The sequence below is a fragment of the Papio anubis genome, chromosome 14, assembly GCF_008728515.1.
Source record: "Papio anubis isolate 15944 chromosome 14, Panubis1.0, whole genome shotgun sequence".
NCBI classification, from domain to species: Eukaryota; Metazoa; Chordata; class Mammalia; order Primates; family Cercopithecidae; genus Papio; species Papio anubis.
In genome coordinates, this window is record NC_044989.1 from 85,355,299 (window position 1) to 85,374,354 (window position 19,056).

The 19,056-nt window shown below is 45.7% G+C and overlaps 2 protein-coding genes across 10 annotated transcripts in view; one reads left to right on the forward strand and one right to left on the reverse strand.

The window, feature by feature from the left end:
* DNAH6 (dynein axonemal heavy chain 6) overlaps window positions 1-11,937 on the forward strand; it is a 380,528-nt gene extending 368,591 nt beyond the window's left edge. For 7 of the 8 annotated variants that reach the window (XM_017947677.3, XM_017947678.3, XM_017947676.2 and 4 more), the window contains 6 exons: window positions 510-637; window positions 4,440-4,625; window positions 5,160-5,232; window positions 6,072-6,223; window positions 7,960-8,182; window positions 11,385-11,937. In XM_017947677.3, the coding sequence (XP_017803166.2) occupies window positions 510-637; window positions 4,440-4,625; window positions 5,160-5,232; window positions 6,072-6,223; window positions 7,960-8,182; window positions 11,385-11,488 (866 nt within the window). In that variant the 3' untranslated portion in view covers window positions 11,489-11,937. The remainder of the gene's footprint in view (window positions 1-509; window positions 638-4,439; window positions 4,626-5,159; window positions 5,233-6,071; window positions 6,224-7,959; window positions 8,183-11,384) is intronic. The other variant, XM_017947680.2, reaches the window with a different exon arrangement.
* A 1,768-nt stretch (window positions 11,938-13,705) lies between these two features.
* Window positions 13,706-19,056, reverse strand: part of TRABD2A (TraB domain containing 2A) — a 57,258-nt gene continuing 51,907 nt past the window's right edge. For both annotated transcript variants that reach the window (XM_021925015.2, XM_031655301.1), the window contains exons 6-7: window positions 16,004-16,255; window positions 13,706-14,146 (exon numbers count right to left, since the gene is read on the reverse strand). In XM_021925015.2, coding sequence (XP_021780707.2) covers window positions 13,963-14,146; window positions 16,004-16,255 — 436 coding nt within the window. In that variant the 3' untranslated portion in view covers window positions 13,706-13,962. The remainder of the gene's footprint in view (window positions 14,147-16,003; window positions 16,256-19,056) is intronic.

Here is a 19,056-nt window from a genome sequence, read left to right on the forward strand (position 1 = left end):
GCAGGCTTCTCCTTCCTTTTTCCAGTCCTCCTTCTACATTAGCACAGCCAGTCTTTCTATGATCTCACTTAAGCAACAAGAACCTACTTCTCCTGTCCCATTGCCGTAGACCACATAGCTCAAACTGGCTGGGAAGATGAAAATACCCATGGGGAACATGCTTTAAGGGAAGAAATGAAATGCAATGGTTTAGTGTTTGAGGAAAAAAAAGTATATGTGTATGTATATATATATACACTTTATATATATATATATATATATATATATATATATATGTCCTGATACAAATGAATTTAAGCTTAATTTTCTGTGATTGCTTGTATATAAACACAGGTGAATCACAAAAGCATTCTAAATTATAGAAATGTCACATTTAAATGCTATGTGTCTGGCTTAAACAATGAGAAAAGCTGGCTTTTTTAAAATGTTAAGATAAGCACATTGCCTTAGCAATATTGTGAGAACAAATCAATGATGACTAGCCTGAGGAATCACTGTGTATGTTTCAGAAAAACTGGAAATGGAGGATGCTTCTGAGGGCCTTTTCGTCAAGGATCCTCAAGGACGCCTGAACTCCTTGACCACTGTTCTTGGACAGGAAGTGGACCGGTTTAACAACCTGCTTAAGTTAATTCACGTATGAGAGCTTACTTTCATCATTGCTATTGAGCATCAAAGCTTTGTAGAGAATTGTATGATACGAAATTCTTCCGTTCCTATCACTTCGGCATTTCCATTTGGATACACTAACAACTCTTCAAGTCCAATGAGTCTAAAAATGATTTTATCCTTCTCTAATGAATCTGTATTCCCGTTTTCTAATAACAATGGAGTGAATATGTAACATTACAAATTCTCAGTCTCCTCCTTATCCTTACACCCTTAGATTCTGTTGACTCACTAGAAATTGATCAGAGACCTAAGCACTCAATTAAGAGTAATTCAGTGCTTGTTCCTAATGTCTAGTTTGCATTTAATAACATAGTCTTTAAGCAAGACCGTGAAAACCAGAATCTGTCAGTGTGGGCCACAGAATGCCTGCATTAGAGTCCCCTGTGGTGTGTTCAGCATGTGGATTCCTTGATCCCACTCAAGACCTACTGAGTTAGAATTTCTTGAAGCAGAGCCTGGGAATATGAATTTTAAATAAACTCTCCAGATGATTTTAATGCCGCTAAAATTTGCAAACACCTGTTTGATCTTCTGCTTTACGTTCATAGATAGTTTCTCTCTGCATTGCCTTGCATTGATAATGATGGTCAAACGCCTTCCTAGTTTCTCTGTGCATAACTTCGATAAGAGAAAAAGAATAACTATTAGCAAATATTGAGCATTAACAGGAAAAGTGTTACCGCTAATCAGGGAACCAAACACCTACTTCAAGGTCAAGACTTGGGGATAAGATTGGGGGAGAACTGGGAGAGATCTTTTACAGCTAAAGATCATTACTGTTCCCCATCAGAAAGGCAAAGTCTCTGGATGTGGCTGCTTGGCTGGCAATACCTAGGCTTGTTGGTTAGGTGGACCCTGGATCAGCTGAGTATGTGGTCTTCACCTTGGGACTGTGGCATCTAGTCAGGTATGCACCAAAGTCAGCAAGCTAAGTCTCTCTCCTCTCTCAGTCTCCTGGTCAGGTTGCCGGGTCAGGGCTTATTTCCTTCTATATTGAATGAATTGGGGTACAGACTAAGCTACTATGATAAAGACCCCCATAACATAGTCCAAAACAAGATAAAAATTCACTTTACTCTCCCCTAACAGTCCCGAGGGAGCTCTGTCTAGGGCAGGTAGTTAATTCTGCTTTGTGAGCTCATCCAGGGATAAACAGGTTGGCTCTTCCAGTCTCAAAAGACAACTTCCGTGTCTGGGTCTAAGGTGGCTGCCCCAATTGTCCCCTTTTGCCAGCCAGTGGGAAGTAGGAAAGAGAGAGCAAGGAAAAGCAGCTTCCTTATAAAAATGTGATCCAGTGATAGTGTACATCTTTTCCTCTTATATCCCATTAGCCAAAACTTGGTCACATGGCCACACCCCAGCTGCAAGGGTGGCTGGGAAAGGAGTCTTTAGATGGGGTGCTCTGTGCCCATCTAACACTAAGGAAGTGCTGTTGTTTTGAGGAACACCAGGAGATGGATGCCACTCATGTCTTGCCCTTTCCACATCATGAATTTTCACCCACTTGAAGATAAGACCAGATGTCACTTCCTCCATTATGTCTTCCTGGAGACCAGCCCTTCCCTCTACTGCCAGATGAGTTAGGGTCCCATCCTCAAGGCCCTGTCATCTCAGGTCTCTGTATCCACCACTGTATTCATTACACTTTTTGTAGTTTCCCACCTATGAGTATGGCTACTCTAACAAAGAATTTCTTTAAAACAAGGGAGCTGTTACATTCGTCGTCTTTGTTTCCTTAGTAACTGGCATACTAAATCTTCCACGAATATTTTAATGTACAGGTGAACAAATGTGACTCTCAGGTCTCCTTTGGTCACTTTTTCTGGTCAGACAAACCCCAGTCCACCACTAACAGAGGAATTCACCTAATGGAAGCGTAAGGGGAGGAGCCCAGGGACAGGTGGCCTGCAGGGCCGTCAGGAACCACAGCCAAGCATTTCCATCAGAAGGGAGGTGCCCACCATGGCATGCTGTGCCTGTGCCAGAGGCCTTCCTCACCTGACCTCTAGTCCTAGACCACAAGGCCTGGTCCTGCTTTGCCCTGGCTGTGTTCTCAGCCTCACCTTCCCTTCCCCTTGGGAACAGCCAGACAGTACTGTAGAGGCAATACGAAAGCCAGGGGAAGGGAGCAGCACCCAGGAATGCCATCCTGGCTAACCCACTCTCCTCCAGACAGAACTGTGGGATAGGGCAGGTCCTGGGAGTGACAAGGCCACCCTGTGTAGGCTTCCGAGCCATAGGGGAAGGAAGGCCTTTGAAGTACTCTTTCTCCCATTTAATACATCTGTGTGTTGGCTGCCTCCTTTGGGAGAATCGACTGCAACATGACCTCTTTCTATTTCAAGCAGACCTTGAAGGTCTCAGCAGTCTGTTCCCTCCACCTCTGTCATTTTTTGTGTTCTTTCAGGATTTTAGATGAGTCTTCTGCTACTTCTTCCTATTTCCAGGTCTACCATGGAGGATGGTCTTGGCTCTGGCTAAGGGCCTCTTTCCTGCACTCTGCTGCAGACGGTTCCTCAGATCCTAAGGACAAATCTAAGTAAAACACTTCCTTTTTCTACCGCTGCCTCTTGTGAAAAGAGGTACAGGGAGAAGGGAACCAACAAATAAACCTATGAAAGAATGGAAGGATGTGTAGCCTTGTTTTATCCACACAGTGCCTGTCCCTAAGACGCTGTGCATGTGGTCCCAGTCCTTATTTGGTTGCTTAGTCAACATAAATTTTGCCTCTAATATCTTCCTATTATATTTTCCCAGTATATGGCAGTTTTCACAACACTGCAACCGTGAGGGCCATAACCCACCTATATGCACTCCCTCGTCTTTAGCCAGGTGGCAAACATCGCCCTGTACTCCACTCCAGCCCAGTGTCTCCCAGGACTACTGCCTGCCTCCATCTTCTGGTGAGAGGAGGAGAGGCTACGAGACATGTTTTAAGGAGGTGTTTCCAGTACAAGGAGACCATCTGATGCCAACTAGAAGATTAGTGTCATCTAAGACTCTCCCCTTTCCAGCCAGGCACGGTGGCTCACACCTGTAATCCCAGCATGTTGGGAGGTCAAGGTGGGCGGATCTCCTAAGGTCGGGAGTTCGAGACAGCCTGGCCAACATGGCAAAACCCCTTTAAAAATACAAAAATTATCTGGGCATGGTGGTGCATGCCTGTAATCCCAACTACTTGGCACACTGAGGCAGGAGAATCACTTGAACCCAGGAGGTGGAGGTTGCAGTGATCCGAGATCACACCACTGCACTCCAGCCTGGTGACAGAGCAAGACTCTATCTCAAAAAAAAAAAAAAAAAAGAATCTCCTCTTTCTGCACTAACTCTGGGGGTTGGGGGGAACCCCCTGAGCAGAGATGATCAGTAGCATGAGGTGGTTCTCACTCCCCATCTCCCCCTCCTCCTCACACTCTGTGGTTCCCAAATCACAGTCAGACCTATTTTTCTTTTGGCCTGGAAGAGTGCTGGACAGTGGCATTTCTCCCAGCCGCTTCTCCAGGCTTCAGGAGACATTTCTGCTTCCTTCTTTCCACCGCATTGGACTCTACTATCAACTGCCACCCTCAAGTGTTACACCACAACGGTCACATATTGTAATAATGCATGAAATATTGGAGGGTCTGGGAAGCAGACAGTGTGCACAGAGAACAGAACCCAGCAAGGGGCACCTCCGGGCAAGGCAGCACCTGCTGTCATGAATGTGTGTCACTGACACTGGATAATGACATCTACAAAGGCCACTAACCCGTTTTCTGTTCTTTCAGACTTCTCTGGAAACACTCAACAAAGCCATCGCTGGATTCGTGGTGATGTCTGAAGAAATGGAAAAAGTGTATAACAGTTTCCTCAACAACCAGGTTCCCGCTCTGTGGTCCAACACAGCCTACCCATCCCTGAAGCCACTAGGGTCGTGGGTCAAAGACCTTATCCTGAGGACCTCATTTGTGGATGTAAGAAAATTTCTTTCACTGGGTTTCGATGAGTCTGATGGCATAGTTGGCCTAAGGTCCCTAAGAAGCACTGGCTAAAGATATCCACAGTCACTGATGGATAATCTGAGCCCAGAGAAAAAGAAACGTCCAGAGTGGCATCACTTTACACATCTTATACTGATTATAATATCGTTTGCCCTAGGCACTCATCCCCACATTCCACTTTAGTTCCACTTTAATTAATTGGGGTTTCAGCTCTAATTCATGGGACCCCACAGTGAAGTACAGACCAACTGAGATGAGTCCAAACCCCAGATAACTTTGCTGCTGTCTCTCTCTCACATACCCCACAATAACCAGGCTCTGGGTCCGCAGTCATCAGGCTGGCAGAACAGGAAGGGGAACGGGGCAGGCAGTGAAATGGGGGTGGTGACTAACTCAGGGCTGCTTTAGTTTCTGCCTCCTGAGAAACTCTCCCCAAATAGGACTTTGCTTTAGAAAACAAATTCCATCCCAGAAATAACGTTTATTATGAGTATGTTTCTCCTTCAGTTGTGGCTCAAAAGAGGACAGCCTAAGTCCTACTGGATCTCCGGTTTCTTCTTTCCTCAAGGATTTCTAACAGGTACCAGCACTTCCCCTAGAAAAACCCCACAGGAAAGGCCGTGGATTGTCATGCACAGGGTTTTGAGGTCCTGGGGAAATGACATGGTTGCTAATGCTTTAACAATGAGGCTATTGATCATAGGGCAATCTAACAAGGTCCTGCTCTTCCTCACTTGTGGGGGGCAGAGGAAAGATGGCAGAGATAGCAGATGTTCCCCAGCAACCTAATCCCTGCCCCTCTCAAGTTACATAAGTGCAGGCACTGCTGCCTCCACGAACACAGTGTGCCTCAGTTCCCCATGTGACCCACGCTCAAGGGCGTCATCTGCTGTCCACTTGCTCAGGCTCCAGCTGTGAGCAGCTTCCCTCCCTCTGAGAAATTCTCTTGATGTGCTTCCATCAGCCCTTGGGGAATCTAGCCCCTTCAGAAGGGGCTAGAGCCTGTGAGCAACTCGATGCTAATGACCCAAGCCCTTCATCTCTCTCATTCTTAATACCTATTAAACAGCCCATATAAAACAAGCTGGGCAAAATCCTAAAGTTAGCGAGATTGGGCTCGGAAACTGCCTCACTCATTTGTCTCCCTTATGTCAGGGCAATGCACTGCATACTGGCCTTCTTCCCTCCCTTCCCAACCAGGACCAGAGCTTGTCCATCCCTTGGGCCCTTACCTCCCAACATGACCCACAGGCTTCCTGACCCTGTGAACTAACTCGGAGGAAGATATTAAGAGTTGGGTTTTCTCTGTAGTGGGAAGGCTCTCTAATGCCAGGGCAGCCTGGTTTGTGTGAAGGGAGATAGTGCCTGGGGAGTAGCAGTGTTGTTTTGAACGCGGCTTTCTGATTTTCATAATTACAGGAACTCTTCAAAATCATGCTCGAAAATACAATTTGCCTATAGATGAGCTAAGTTTCAAATACAACGTAATTCCCACCTATCGGGATCAAGCTGCAGTGATAGAAGCTGCCAAGACAGTGCAATTTGGACAAGAACTGCCCATGGACATGGAGGTATTGTCCACCTGGCTGTTATGGCAAAGCAGCTTCTATCCCACTGTCCTTGAAGATTTCAGACAACCTCCCATGCCCCACTGCCACCACCTCCCGTCGGCAGGAGCAGGAAGGGCAGGGTAGTAATCACACCTCCAAGATAAGCTCCCCAATTAGCAACGACCAGATGGGAACTGCCTAAACTAGTCTGATTTATAGAAATACATTTAAAGCAATATTATTTTATTTTTTAGCTACCTTTAGTAACCTTCTTCATCTTACAAAATCAATATAGCAAGAAGTTAACAGCAAGGATTTAAAAACTAGACAAGCCTGAGTTTGAATTCTGACACTGCCTTTCTCCAGCTGTATGTGCTGGAGCAATTGTTGACATGTCTGCACCTCTTCTTATTTTAAGATCCTTCTTGTCTTAAGAAGAGGGTATCAAGTTTCCCATGTAAGGAAAACTTGAGGCTCCAGGGAGGCAAAGCAACACCCACATTAAAGCCCCCACTGGAGCTTCCAGGACCAGCCTGCCCTGGTCCATGCTCAGCACACTCCATCTGCCACAGAGGCTGATTCTGACAGACAGAAGTTTACAGTGACCACCACGGCTCTGTCCCTCCACCCCATCCCAGTTCATACCATGGCTCTGCTTGGGTCATGTGTGCCGAGCCATGAGAATACCTTGCAATCTCTGAGATCTGGGGAGGCCTCAGACTGTCTAGCTGCCCTGTCTCCTGGCCCACCTAGCAAATGTCTGCCACCAACAGACCAGGAGACAGGCCTGTAGTGCGGTGTAAAGGAAACAGCCAGTGTCATCTGACAGGCACATTTACTGGTCTAAACACAGGGTATGTGTTTAAACAGCTTTATCTCTGTTACAAACAGCCAAGACCACTGTCAGCCCATTTGCCTCCTTGGCTCAGCATAGGAAAAGGTGCTCCCTCTGGGTGGATGCCCAGATGATGGACACCCAGTAGGTAGCAGGATAGTTTTCAGGCAAATCTGCATAAACATATGTGGCAGCCCAAAAACAGGAAGGCCCACCCTGCTGCACCCAAGAAACAGAAAGTTTAGGACACCAAAAAGCAAAGACCAGCTAAAAAGAATTTAGTTTACCATCCTTTTATTCACTATAAAATGCACTACATATTATCCAAACTGCTTAGTCCTCTGGCTGCAGACATGAGGCTCCAATTATCCAAAGACCTGGGGCCAGAATTGGCCAAATCCACTCAGGGTTTGAGGAAGAATGATTCAGATACCCACAATTGGCAAAAAAAAAAAAAAAGGTGCACCGGTGGAGACATCCAATCACAGGACTCTGATGGGCAGGGTTTCTCACTCTCCCTCTTTCTTATTTAATACAAACATTTAAAAGTAAGCATAATTTTAAAAAGAGAGAGAGAAAGAACAAAAAGGAATTTTCCATGGACACTCTGTAAATATTATTGCAGATAGATAATATCTCTTCTAGGAGGGCATCCAAATCCTTGAAAACCCTTGCTAAAAATAACAGACGATAATCTCAGTACTCCTCCACCTCCCATGAAAAGGGGAAAAGTCATTACATTATTATTACATTTTTTTGCCTCTCAGAGCCTCAAGATTGACCTCTCTAAGATGTGAATAATAACAGCAATGTATAGAGTGTTTTTTAGAATTACCTGGTGAGGATGTGGGACATAGGAAGTAACTCATACCTGCTGATCCCTTTTCCCCCTCTCACTTTGAGACTTGTGGGTATCTTTCAGTTGCCCTCTCCTGAGGATGGTGTTCTTGTTCATGGGATGTTCATGGATGCTTCTCGATGGGATGATAAGGAAATGGTGGTAGAGGACGCATTGCCCGGACAGATGAATCCAATGCTGCCTGTGGTGCATTTTGAACCACAACAAAATTATGAGCCAAGCCCAACACTTTACCACTCCCCACTTTATAAAACAGGAGCTCGGGCAGGAACACTCTCAACCACAGGTGAGGATGTTCTTAAGATTAGTTCAAATAATGACCAAATGCAATGTTCCATCAAAGTCCAAACACTAAGCTGTAATTGGCCCAAGATCTCCCTTGGGCCAATTAACTAGACTTAAAATGAAGCCGCCTATAACATACAAAATTCATAAATGTAATTATAAATTCTATTTGTTCTGACTGTAAATTAAGATTATAGAATTAATTATTGCTTCTATTAGAATCTAAGGAGTAGAAAATAGAATTTAACAAGTAGAGACTTCCACTTTCAAAATGGTGGCCTGAATAGACACTAAAATCTCTCTTTTTCTCACCAAATCCATTTTTACTCATCACAAAAGAGATTTTAAAATAAATGAATAGGCCAGGCGAGGTGGCTCACCTCTTTAATCCCAGCACTTTGGGAGGCCGAGGTGGGTGAATCACCTGAGGTCAGGAGTTCAAGACTAGCCTGACCAACATAGTGAAACCCTGTCTCTACTAAATACGAAGAATTAGCCTACGTGGTGGCGGGTGCCTGTATTCGCAGCTACTTGGGAAGCTGAGGCAGGAGAATCATTTGAACTTGGGAGGCAGAGGTTGCAGTGAGCCGAGATTGGGCCACTGTACTCCAGCCTAGGTAACAAGAGTGAAAACTCCATCACAAATAAATAAGTAAACAAATGAATAAATGGAAAGCCCTGATGCAAAACTCTGAGTGGATCTGAAACTGAGATACAGCTCTGAAAAAAGAAAGCAGACAGAAAGAAAGCCACCTCAACAGATACACTGAGGGACAGCTGAAGAATGAACAGAGAAAATGAACTGGGAAAGTCGCCTTGAATACAGCATAGTGAGAGGGGAAAGAAGTGACCCTGAGGGAGGAGCCAGAATTTGCAACACTTTTCTAGTTTTCTAGGCAACCTGGAAGGAGAAAATAAAGAATGGAGAAGAGAGAATGTTTGAAAAAATAATGGCTGGTAATTTCCCAAAACTAAAGAAACACTTGAATCCTTAGATTATGAGGTCTCATAAAGTGGAAGGAATGATTTTTAGCAACATACAACAAGTAATCAAATCTTCAAAGAAACCTAGGTATACCAAAGTGATACTTAAGACTGTCAGAGACAAAAAAAAAAATTCTCAAAATAACCAAAGAGAAGAGACAATGTATAATATATGCTGGAACTGAAATCCCAGAGAATGAGAATCAGATTGATACCAGTCAACTCTCATTATCCACAGTGCATATAAAAAGATAATGGAGAATCACCTTCAAAGGGTTGAGGGAAAATACCTTTGAATCAGAATTCAAAACACAACCAAACCATCTTCCAAAAGGGAAGTGAATAAAGACAGTTTTGAACATACAAATGCTTTAAATTCATCATCACTGACCTTCTATTTTGAAAAAAATCCAGCTGTCTGGCCAGGTGTGGTATCACGTGCCTGTAGTCCCAGCTACTCAAGAGACTAATGTGGGAGGATCACTTGAGCCCCAGAGTTCAACACCAGCCTGGGCAACCTAGTGAAACCGCCATCTCAATTAAAAAAAAAAAAATCCAACTGTCTTTGTTTGTGTTTGTGTTGCTATAAAGGAATACCTGAGGCTGAGTAACTTTAAAGAAAAGTTTATTTGGCTCATGGTTATGCAGGCTGGTGCCAGCATCTGCTTCTGGTGAGGGCCTTAAACTGCTTCCACTCATAGCAGAAGGCAAAAGGGAGCTGGTGCATAGAGATCCCATGGCAAGAGAGGAAGCAGGCAAGATGGGAGGGAGGCACCAGACTCTTTTTAAGCAGCTCTCGCAAGAACTAATAAAGTGACAGCTCACCCCCCATTCCAAGGAGTATTAATCTACTCATCAGAGATCTGACCCCCATCACCTAAACACCTAAACACCTTCCATTAAGCCCCATCTCCAACACTGGGGATCAAATTTCAACATGAGATTTGGAGAGATCAAACATCCAAACTATAGAAGCCTGGAATAAAGAATTCTTACAAATCTGGGAGAGGGGACCAACAACCTATCTGAAACTATGACAGAAACCCCATCTTGTACAAGGATCAAAAGAAACTCTTTTTCAGCTATTTAAAGGAGGGGTAGTCCTATGTAGTAGTCATCAATGGCCACTAATATCCCAAAAAAGAAAGACAATCAGACATAGCGTGCTTCCTGATAGGAGTATGTACTACCAAAGAAGTATTCTTGCCGTAAAACTCAAACCTGCTAGCCCGGGCAAGATGGCGAAACCCTGTCTCTACAAAAAATACAAAAATTAGCAAGGTGTGGTGCACACGCCTGTAATCCCAGCTGCTTGGGAGACTGAGGCAGGAGGATTACTTGAGTCCAGGAGTTCAAGTCTGCAGTGAGCCATAATCAAACCACTGCACTCCAGCCTGGGCAAAAGAATGAGACCCTGTCTCAAAAAAAAAACAAAAAAAAAAAGGAAAAAAAAACCTCAAACCTGAATGTAGTCATGCCTCTAGATCTAACCTCCCCTTACAGGAAGAGAGGAATATATTTAAAATCACCACAGCAATGCTGTCATCAAAATCCAGACTCTGGGAAACTTAACAGGACAAACAGTCTGGTTGTTTCAACAAATATATTACAAGGGAGCAGCAAAAGAAGCAGAGGGAAACTTACCAATTGAAAGATTTAAGAGACACATCACTGTTGCAAGATATGAAACACATTTGAATCCTGGTTATTAAGAAATGATTAGGCCGCGCACAGTGGGTCATGCCTGTAATCCCAGCACTTTGGGAGGCCAAGGCAGGTGGATCATTTGAGGCCAGGAGTTTGAGACCAGCCTAGCCAACTAGTGAAACCCCGCCTCTACTAAAAATACAAAAAGTAGCCAGGCATGGTGGTATGCGCCTATAGCCCCAGCTACTCAAGAGGCTGAAGTAGGAGAATCACTTGAACCCAGGAGGGCAGAGGTTGCAGCGAGCTGAGATCGTGCCACTGTACTTCCAGCCTGGGTGATAGAGTGAGACCCTGTCTCAAAAAAAAAAAAAAAGTTCTATGAAGTCTAAGCTGGACGAGTCCTAAAGAATTATTTGTTCTAAAATCTTCATTTTATAAAGCATAAAACGACCCATAAAGGACTATTTGTCCAGTTAGGACTGGAACCCAGATGTCTTGACTCTTTGTAGCCTCTCTGTGTGAGGAAGTTATTCTCTAAGTAACAACTCTTTTTTTCCTATATCCTTAATTAGGACATTCAACTAACTTTGTGGTAACCGTCCTCTTACCCTCCAAGCGGTCCAAAGACTACTGGATTGCCAAGGGATCAGCTTTGCTCTGCCAGCTGAGTGAATGAAAAGGTGCCACCTCAGCACTAAAAAAGAACCAGGCCCGAGATCTTTCCTAATGGGAGCAAAAGATTTGAATAACTTATATGTGAGCAAAAAGGTGTTAATTCTGATTTGACTTAAAGGTATTAAGTGTGACTTTTATTTCTCTTATGTCCTTAAAATAAAGTGTTTGAGTTCTTTCTGTTGGCAATCCAAGCTCCGCTGTAGAAGCAGTGGGTTCAACACCCACCTGTTAAACCTGCTCCCCAACCCTAAGTGAGAGGCAGCTTCCCATCAGTTACTTTCTGGGACCCCCAGGAAGAGTCAGGACTCAGCACTCGCTTCCCCTCACAGGCTCCTTTCCTCTTCACGCTGACATGAAAGGCCCCAGGTGCTTCCATTTCTAGACTAGATTAAGGCTCTCAGAGTCCAGTGCATGGGAGGTTGATGCGGTGAGCACAACTGGTAGAGCAAATGAGCAGGATAATAAGAAGTTGGCCTATGATGTCAGTTCCCCGTTCTGTGGGGCTGCATCACAATCCTTGGAAGAGCCTATGCTTTCACAAAAGGGCAGGCCAATCCTGCCCAAGTACGGAGGACTTTCCCCTTCCACTTTAGGATGATTCTGTATGAAAACTAACCAAGTCCCAGTCAGGTGCATCTGAGCCTCTGCCACCTCAAAAGCAGAGGGGTGGCTCAGTTCTCAAGTGGAGCAGCCAGTGTGACAAACCACCTTGTGTCGGTCCTGCCAATAATGGTCTGCCTGCTTCCTCGGCCATAATGTGATCCAAGAAACAAGGAAATCACCCAGCTAGGATTGAGCCCTTGGTGGGAGCCACACCACCCTCTTACAAAGAATTGGAGGAACAGAGTCAGGCCTCCCAGTGTATCTCTGCCTCCCTGCTTCATCCCCATACCTATCAAAGTTAAGAGCAGATTCAAGTCGCAGAGAAGCAGGTAACAGCACTTTTGCCAGAAATCAGTGCACAAATCAGAAACTACTCTTGGTATTTCAAGCAGAAATAGTTGCTAACATGGTCACAGGAATGGCTGCCGCTGCAGAAGTCAAAGAGTTGATATCAGGCATCGCACCATCTGTACTCCAAGGTGGGAACCCTGAAGGAAAAATTGTGCCAACCTGACAGCTACTCCATGCTGAAGCAGGGGAATAGAGGGGGCTGCAGAGACTGACCACTGCACAAACTTGTGTCTGCTGAAGCCTGTACATAACCATGCCCCCTGCTCAAGAAAAGTTCCCTCTGCCCACTTTTGTTTTCCAGATATCCCATGAGTGTATCTCATTAGGAGAATCGAACACAGCAGCAGGGGGATTTGGGAGTTTTTGCCCGCCTACCCCTGCAATACAGATGGTGCAGAATGGAACCAAAGTGGTGGACATGGTTAAGTGCCACCACACTACTGTTTCAGCAAGGCCACTGAGATCTTCTGGGCCCTGGAAATAACTGAGCATGAACCCACAAAAGCCTCAGAAAAGGAAGGGAAGCCAGAGCTACAAATCCAGACAATCAGCCTTACCCTAAGCCAGATTAGGAAACAAATACAACTACTTCTTATTGACCCCACCCAAGCCCTGGACAGACATTCTATCTAGGGTTTTTGTGGGCTACTCAGAAGCCCAGGACCATAAAGGACGCTTGCCACAGGTGGGAGACCCTGATCTGGAACCATGGTGGTTAGGGGAGAGAGATCACCTGGGCAGGGTTAAAAGCTCCCATTTCAGATTCAACTGGGGAAGTTCTACTCTTACACATTTTATAGAGAGAGTCCCAATAAGATTTGTATTTAGAAAAGACATTTACAATAAACATGTGAATAATAAATAACAAGATGGGGATTGGGGGTAGTTTGAAAACCACTTTCTTGCAGAGCACCTCTGACAAAGCCTACCCACTCCCCCCACCCCCCCACCCAGCCTCTCAGTGAGACACACACATTATACAAAATGAAAGCATCTCTTAGGGCACAGGGAGCACCCTATTCACCAGAGCTTGAATAGAGAGGTGCAGACCACAAGTTCCATGGCCCACTGACTCCCCTGCATCCAGAACCAAGAGTGGCACAAAGAAAGGGAGCAGAAAGAGGAAAGGGTCAGGATACAAAGCCAGGGCCGGAAGGGATCAGAGCTGCACCTGAGAAGTGCAGGGCCTGGGGGGAAGCAGTGAAAGGATTTAGGGTGTGAGAGAAGTTATCTGCCTGATATATACACATCATAAATAAAAATCTACACCAAAAAAAGGTTTTATTTTCATACAACTCATTTATAATTTATTTTCACACAACTCATTATGTTACAAAACTGTACACCTCCCCCCAAAGTTGGATAACCCAAAGTCTCATTCCTTGGAAAGAGAAGAATCAACACTGGGCTTCTTTTTCAGTGTTGGATTGGGCCCAACAAGGCTAGACCAGAATGTGGAGTACAGGAATGGCCATCCTTCAAGTCCAAGGGGTCAGGGTCTTAGCCTGGTACTTCTGGTCGTTACAGGAGAGGTGTCTCTGTTTGGAAAGCCAGCACCAGCACCCAGAACACAGGAGTCCAGAGAGACAGGCAGGCACTGCTGGCCACCATCTGGCTGTGGTGGGAATGCCCATGGCGAGGGAGCTGCAGCTCAGTGGAGATGTGCCTGTCCAGGACACGGACCTGGAGTTGCGGGACCATGTCACTAGGAGGCAAAGAGAAAGACAGAGTCTGAAGGCACAGCAGAAACCACTGCACACGCCAAGGCCCCCAAATGCCCACACAGCTTCTCTTCATCTCCCCTCCTTAAAGAAAGGAATGGGTATTAGTATGTTAATAGGCTTCCTATATCTCTGGTCCTCTTTCATGTCTTTGGCCACTGCTACCAGAAAACCAAATGGCAGAGGATATTAAGACCAGCAGACTAGCCAACTGTCCCTGGCTATTTGGTTCTTCATTCAAAGATTAGTGAAAGTCTTCATATAAGGCCCAATTCAAAGATTGCTAATCACTAGCCTCGGGCAATCTTAGGCAGGGACCCTCCTCACTGGCCACCGCAGAGGCAGAGCCAGACCATGCAGATTCCTCCCTGGGTCTCTGCCTCTCTCACCTGCCCAAGTCCAGGCCTGATGTGCACAGCATGTAGGCATACCAGGTCAAGACAGTTCAAGCTGATGGGCTCATGACCTCAGGCTTACCCAGATCTTTCACCTTAGCTGAGGTATAAAATGCCCAACCCCGTGGCCACCAATGGCTTTGTTGGAAAAAGTACTAAACAGGTCAATTTATTTCTCTGTCAATGGAGGATAGTTCATGAGTCACCGTGGGACATGAACACCATCAGAAGCTGTCCCCGTTCTCCAGGTCCCATCTGGCTGCCAGCTTCTGTCCATTTACAATGCAAATCACACAGCATCTCACATGTCTGCTTCAAACCTTTCAATGGCTCCCTACTTTCCTCCCTGTTTACCTCTCTAGACACATCTCACCTCACTACTCCTTCACTTCCCAGGCCCCAGCCAGAATTACTTTATCTCGGCTTCTTTAACACAATCGTTCCCTCCAACCAGACTTTCACATTGTTCCCTCTGCCCTCAACTCTTCCCCTTCCCTACTCAGTTGTTCACTCACTCACTTACTCATTCTACATTTATTAAGCACCTGTGCAGGCACTGGATCCCTGAATCTACTGATCCAGACTCAGAAGCTCTATTCACAAGGTTCCACTTTGGCTTCTAGTCAGTATAAGCCAAAAGGATGCTTCCTCAAGGGAAGACTTTCCTGACCTCTGACCCTAAGTAGTAACCTCCAACACACACACACACACACACACACACACACCATGCACCACAAACACACACACCCACAGCACCTTACACTTCCATTGCAGATTATCTACTCAAAAATCCATCTTCCTCACCAGAATGCAAGTTCCATGAAGGCAGGGCCTGTGTCTGATTGGCCCCATACACACAGCATCCAACACAACAGCAGGCACAAAGGAGGGACTCAATAAACCTGAGATTAATTTAACTGGATTCCTGCTCCCCGCCTCTCTGGGGTAGTTCTTCCAGAAGCCTTGTGCCCTGCAGACTCAGGCTGGCCTATCCACCTCTGATCTACTCCCCAGCCATCTCTGAGACTACATTCAGTGTAGGGTCACAACTCTTCCCTTACAATGTGGGAGTTAAACATGCCCATTCCTACCGAGCTGCTTACAGCTCTGCAAATCTATGGCACTCTCCCTAAATCTGCCATGGAGAAAGATCTGAAAAATCAAGTTCTTTGCAACCTTTCCAGATGCCTTCCACTTTTAACAGACTCATCCTACCCGGAAACTTGTTCTTTAACAAGCATAAACATGTTGCCCTTGCCCTGGCTTGAAGCAACTACCTTAAATCTGGATTCGCTTCTGTCACAGTGGACAGAAAAAGGGTGCCTGGGGTCATGAGGAAAGGGAAAGGTTGCTCCATGAGGGGGGTTCCCATTGCAACCAGTGTGAGGGGCGTTCCTGGCTCCGCTCACTAGGGTAAAGGTGGATGCCAGCCCGACCCAGCCTGACCTCTCCTCCAGGCGGACCCACAGATCGCTGAATTGCCGGAGTCGCTGCCTCCGCCGTGGCCGCCTCCGCTTCTTCCGGAACTTCTGCTCGGCGTCACTGGGAGGGTGGGCACTTCCAGGCCGGGACACAGGGGGCGGCAGCGTTGAGTGCACCGAGGATATGGCTTCCGGTGTCGGTACTTCGGGGGTAGGCACTTTTGGAGCAAAGATGGTGGACAGGGTGGGCTGTGTGGAGGTCTTTTTACTCTTCCCTCTGTACACAAGTGGAAGGAGGAGGTCTTTGGAGGAGGGTCACACAGCATGGCACCCTCCCCAGCTCTCTTACACCTCAGGTTTCACGATGACGGCAGATAACCTGAAAGTTCAACCTGGCCAGGAAGGGCAGAAATTACCCAGTTCTTGAAATTACCTTGGGAATTGATCTCTTTGACGCCTTTTTTCTTTCCCCCTCAGATATCCTACTCTACCTTCTCCAAATCCCCTAGTCCTGGGGAGAAAGATTCAAGATTTTTAAACTATTACATGTACAGTAATTACTGTACTTTTCCAACAATGAACAGGTCAGCACTGTCTAGAAAATCACTGACAATTATGGCTTTTTTTTAGAGAGACCAGGTTTCTCTCAGTAGCTCAGGCTGGAGTGCAGTGGCCCAATCATAGCTCACTGTAGCCTCAAACTCCTGGGCTCAAGTGATTCTCCCGCCTCCGCCTCCCAAATACAGGCAAATGTCACCACTCTGACTAGTGAACAGTAAAGCTTTTAAAGACAGATGGAAAACGTTTAAATGCCATTTGCTTAAAACCAGTGAAGTAGCTCTTAACCCTCTTAATCCTTTCTGTACCCTCATGAGGGCTTTATTCAGGAAGAGGCTCTCACGGCTGTCTTCAAACCACTTAATCACAGATTTGTCCTTAAATCATCTTTCCCAAAGAGATATTTTCACAACTAATGGGAAACTCAGACTCACTTCTAGTGTTCCCCTAAAAGTGACTATAGTCACCAAATACTTTGAGTGTGAAGAAATAAGCTACTAGAAGGACCAAGTTTATTCCAACAACAGAATTTTGTCAAGGGTTTGGTGAAGGGAATGGGGGAGCAGAAAGAGAAGAATTCTACTAGATGTCAATCCCATTGTCTCCTGATGTAGGTAGGGAGTGAGGGTCTTGAAACTCCCATCTGCCTGAGGCAGGGGAGCAGTGGATGTGCCATGTCTAGGGTTTTCCTCGTCCAGTGATGTAGGTGCCACTGACCAGCACATGTAAGAACTCAATTACTCCAAATCAGCCTTGATGAACCATCTGCCTTACCAGAGTGGGCCGAGCCACAACATGGCAGAGCCTGAGAAGTCAGTATTAATGGCTTTGTGTGAGGAAGGGTGGAGGTATACAAGAAGGAAAGCAAAAGAGGGAAAAACTTATATTGGGCAAAAAATATAAAAGAAGGGAATTCCTAAAATGGCAAAAGATTTAAAAAGGCCCCTACTCTGAACCTGAGACTAAGGACCCCAGAAACATAAAGTCATAGCTAGAAGGTTCCTGGAGGACAGGGCTTAATATATTATTACTGTCTCCTGAGTTCAGCACAATGCCTGGTACATAACTGTGAAGCCACTTAAATGAACCCTTTCATTATTACAACAAAGAAACTAGAGCCTCAAAAGGGAATGTGCCCCCATCACGGCTCTCTAGGATTCAGGTGGCCTCCTAGGGCAGGGGTCCCCAGCCCCCAGCCATGGACTAGCACTAGTCTGTGGCCTGTTCAGAAATGGGCCACACAGCAGGATGTGAGCAGCAGGCAAGCAACCATATAACCACCTGAGCTCCACATCCTCTCAGATCAGCAGGGACATCAGATTCTCATAGGATCACAAACCCTACTGTGAACTGTGTGTGCTAGGGATCTAGGTTGCACGCTCCTTATGAGAATCTAAACCTGATATGAGGTTTCACCCCAAAACCATCCCCCCCTCCCCTGGAAAAATTTTCTTCCACAAAATTAGTCCCTGGTGCCAAAAACGTTGGGGGCCGCTGTCCTAGAGGGTTCAAGAGCAGATGGTCAGGCAGCTCCACGCCCACCAAGCCCTCTGCCCATGGCAGAGACTATATCTTTGTCATCCTCAGCCTCCATATGACCCAAACAGGTCCTGGTACATGGTAGGCACTCAAAAAAAGTCTGTTGCTTTGATTTAGCAAGGAACATGGTCTCAATCTCACTAGGGCTGTGTTCTATGGCTTGAAATAGTGGGTCCTCACAGTGAGACAAATCATAGCTTTGTTTCTGTTCAACTCACAACAAACAAAGATCTCACCCCAGAAACTCCAGGTAGCCAAGGCCAGGGCTTAAGAGCCAAGTTAATAGCCCTGGGTGGGGGTTGGAGAGTAGGGGTCAGGAAGAAATTAGCTTTACTCTTCCTGGTTTTTATTTCCCTCATATTTCTGAGCTAAGGAGTCCTAAGGAATCATAATACCTACTTTATAACTGAGGAAACTGAAGACCCAGGAGAGGAAACTGACCTGCACAAGGTTAAAAGAAGGATTCTGTGCCATCTTTTTTTTTTTTTTTTTTTTTTTTTTTTTGAGACAGAGTCTTGCTCTGTCGCCCAGGCTGGAGTGCAGTGGCATGATCTCGGCTCACTGCAACCTCTGCCTCCCAGGTTTAAGAAATTCTCTGCCTCAGCTTCCCAAATAGCTGGGATTACAGGCACATGCCACCAGGCCCAGCTAATTTTTTTGTATTTTTGGTAGAGACAAAGTTTCACCATCTTAGCCAGGCTGGTCTTGAACTCCTGACCTCGTGATCCACCCGCCTCAGCCCCCCAAAATGCTGGGATTATAGGCGTCAGCCACCATGCCTGGCCAATTCTTTGCTGTTTTTAAGTAACATTCATTGTTGAGATTTTTTTCACGTCATAAAGCTAATCCATTCTCATTGCAGAAAATATAGAGAGTAGAAATTAGTGTCACTGTAATCTCCAGGGAGATCCTACAGACAAATGCTCACATGGACTCAGACAGGGGTTTAAGGGTCTCTAGGTCAATAGAGGTGACTGCTTT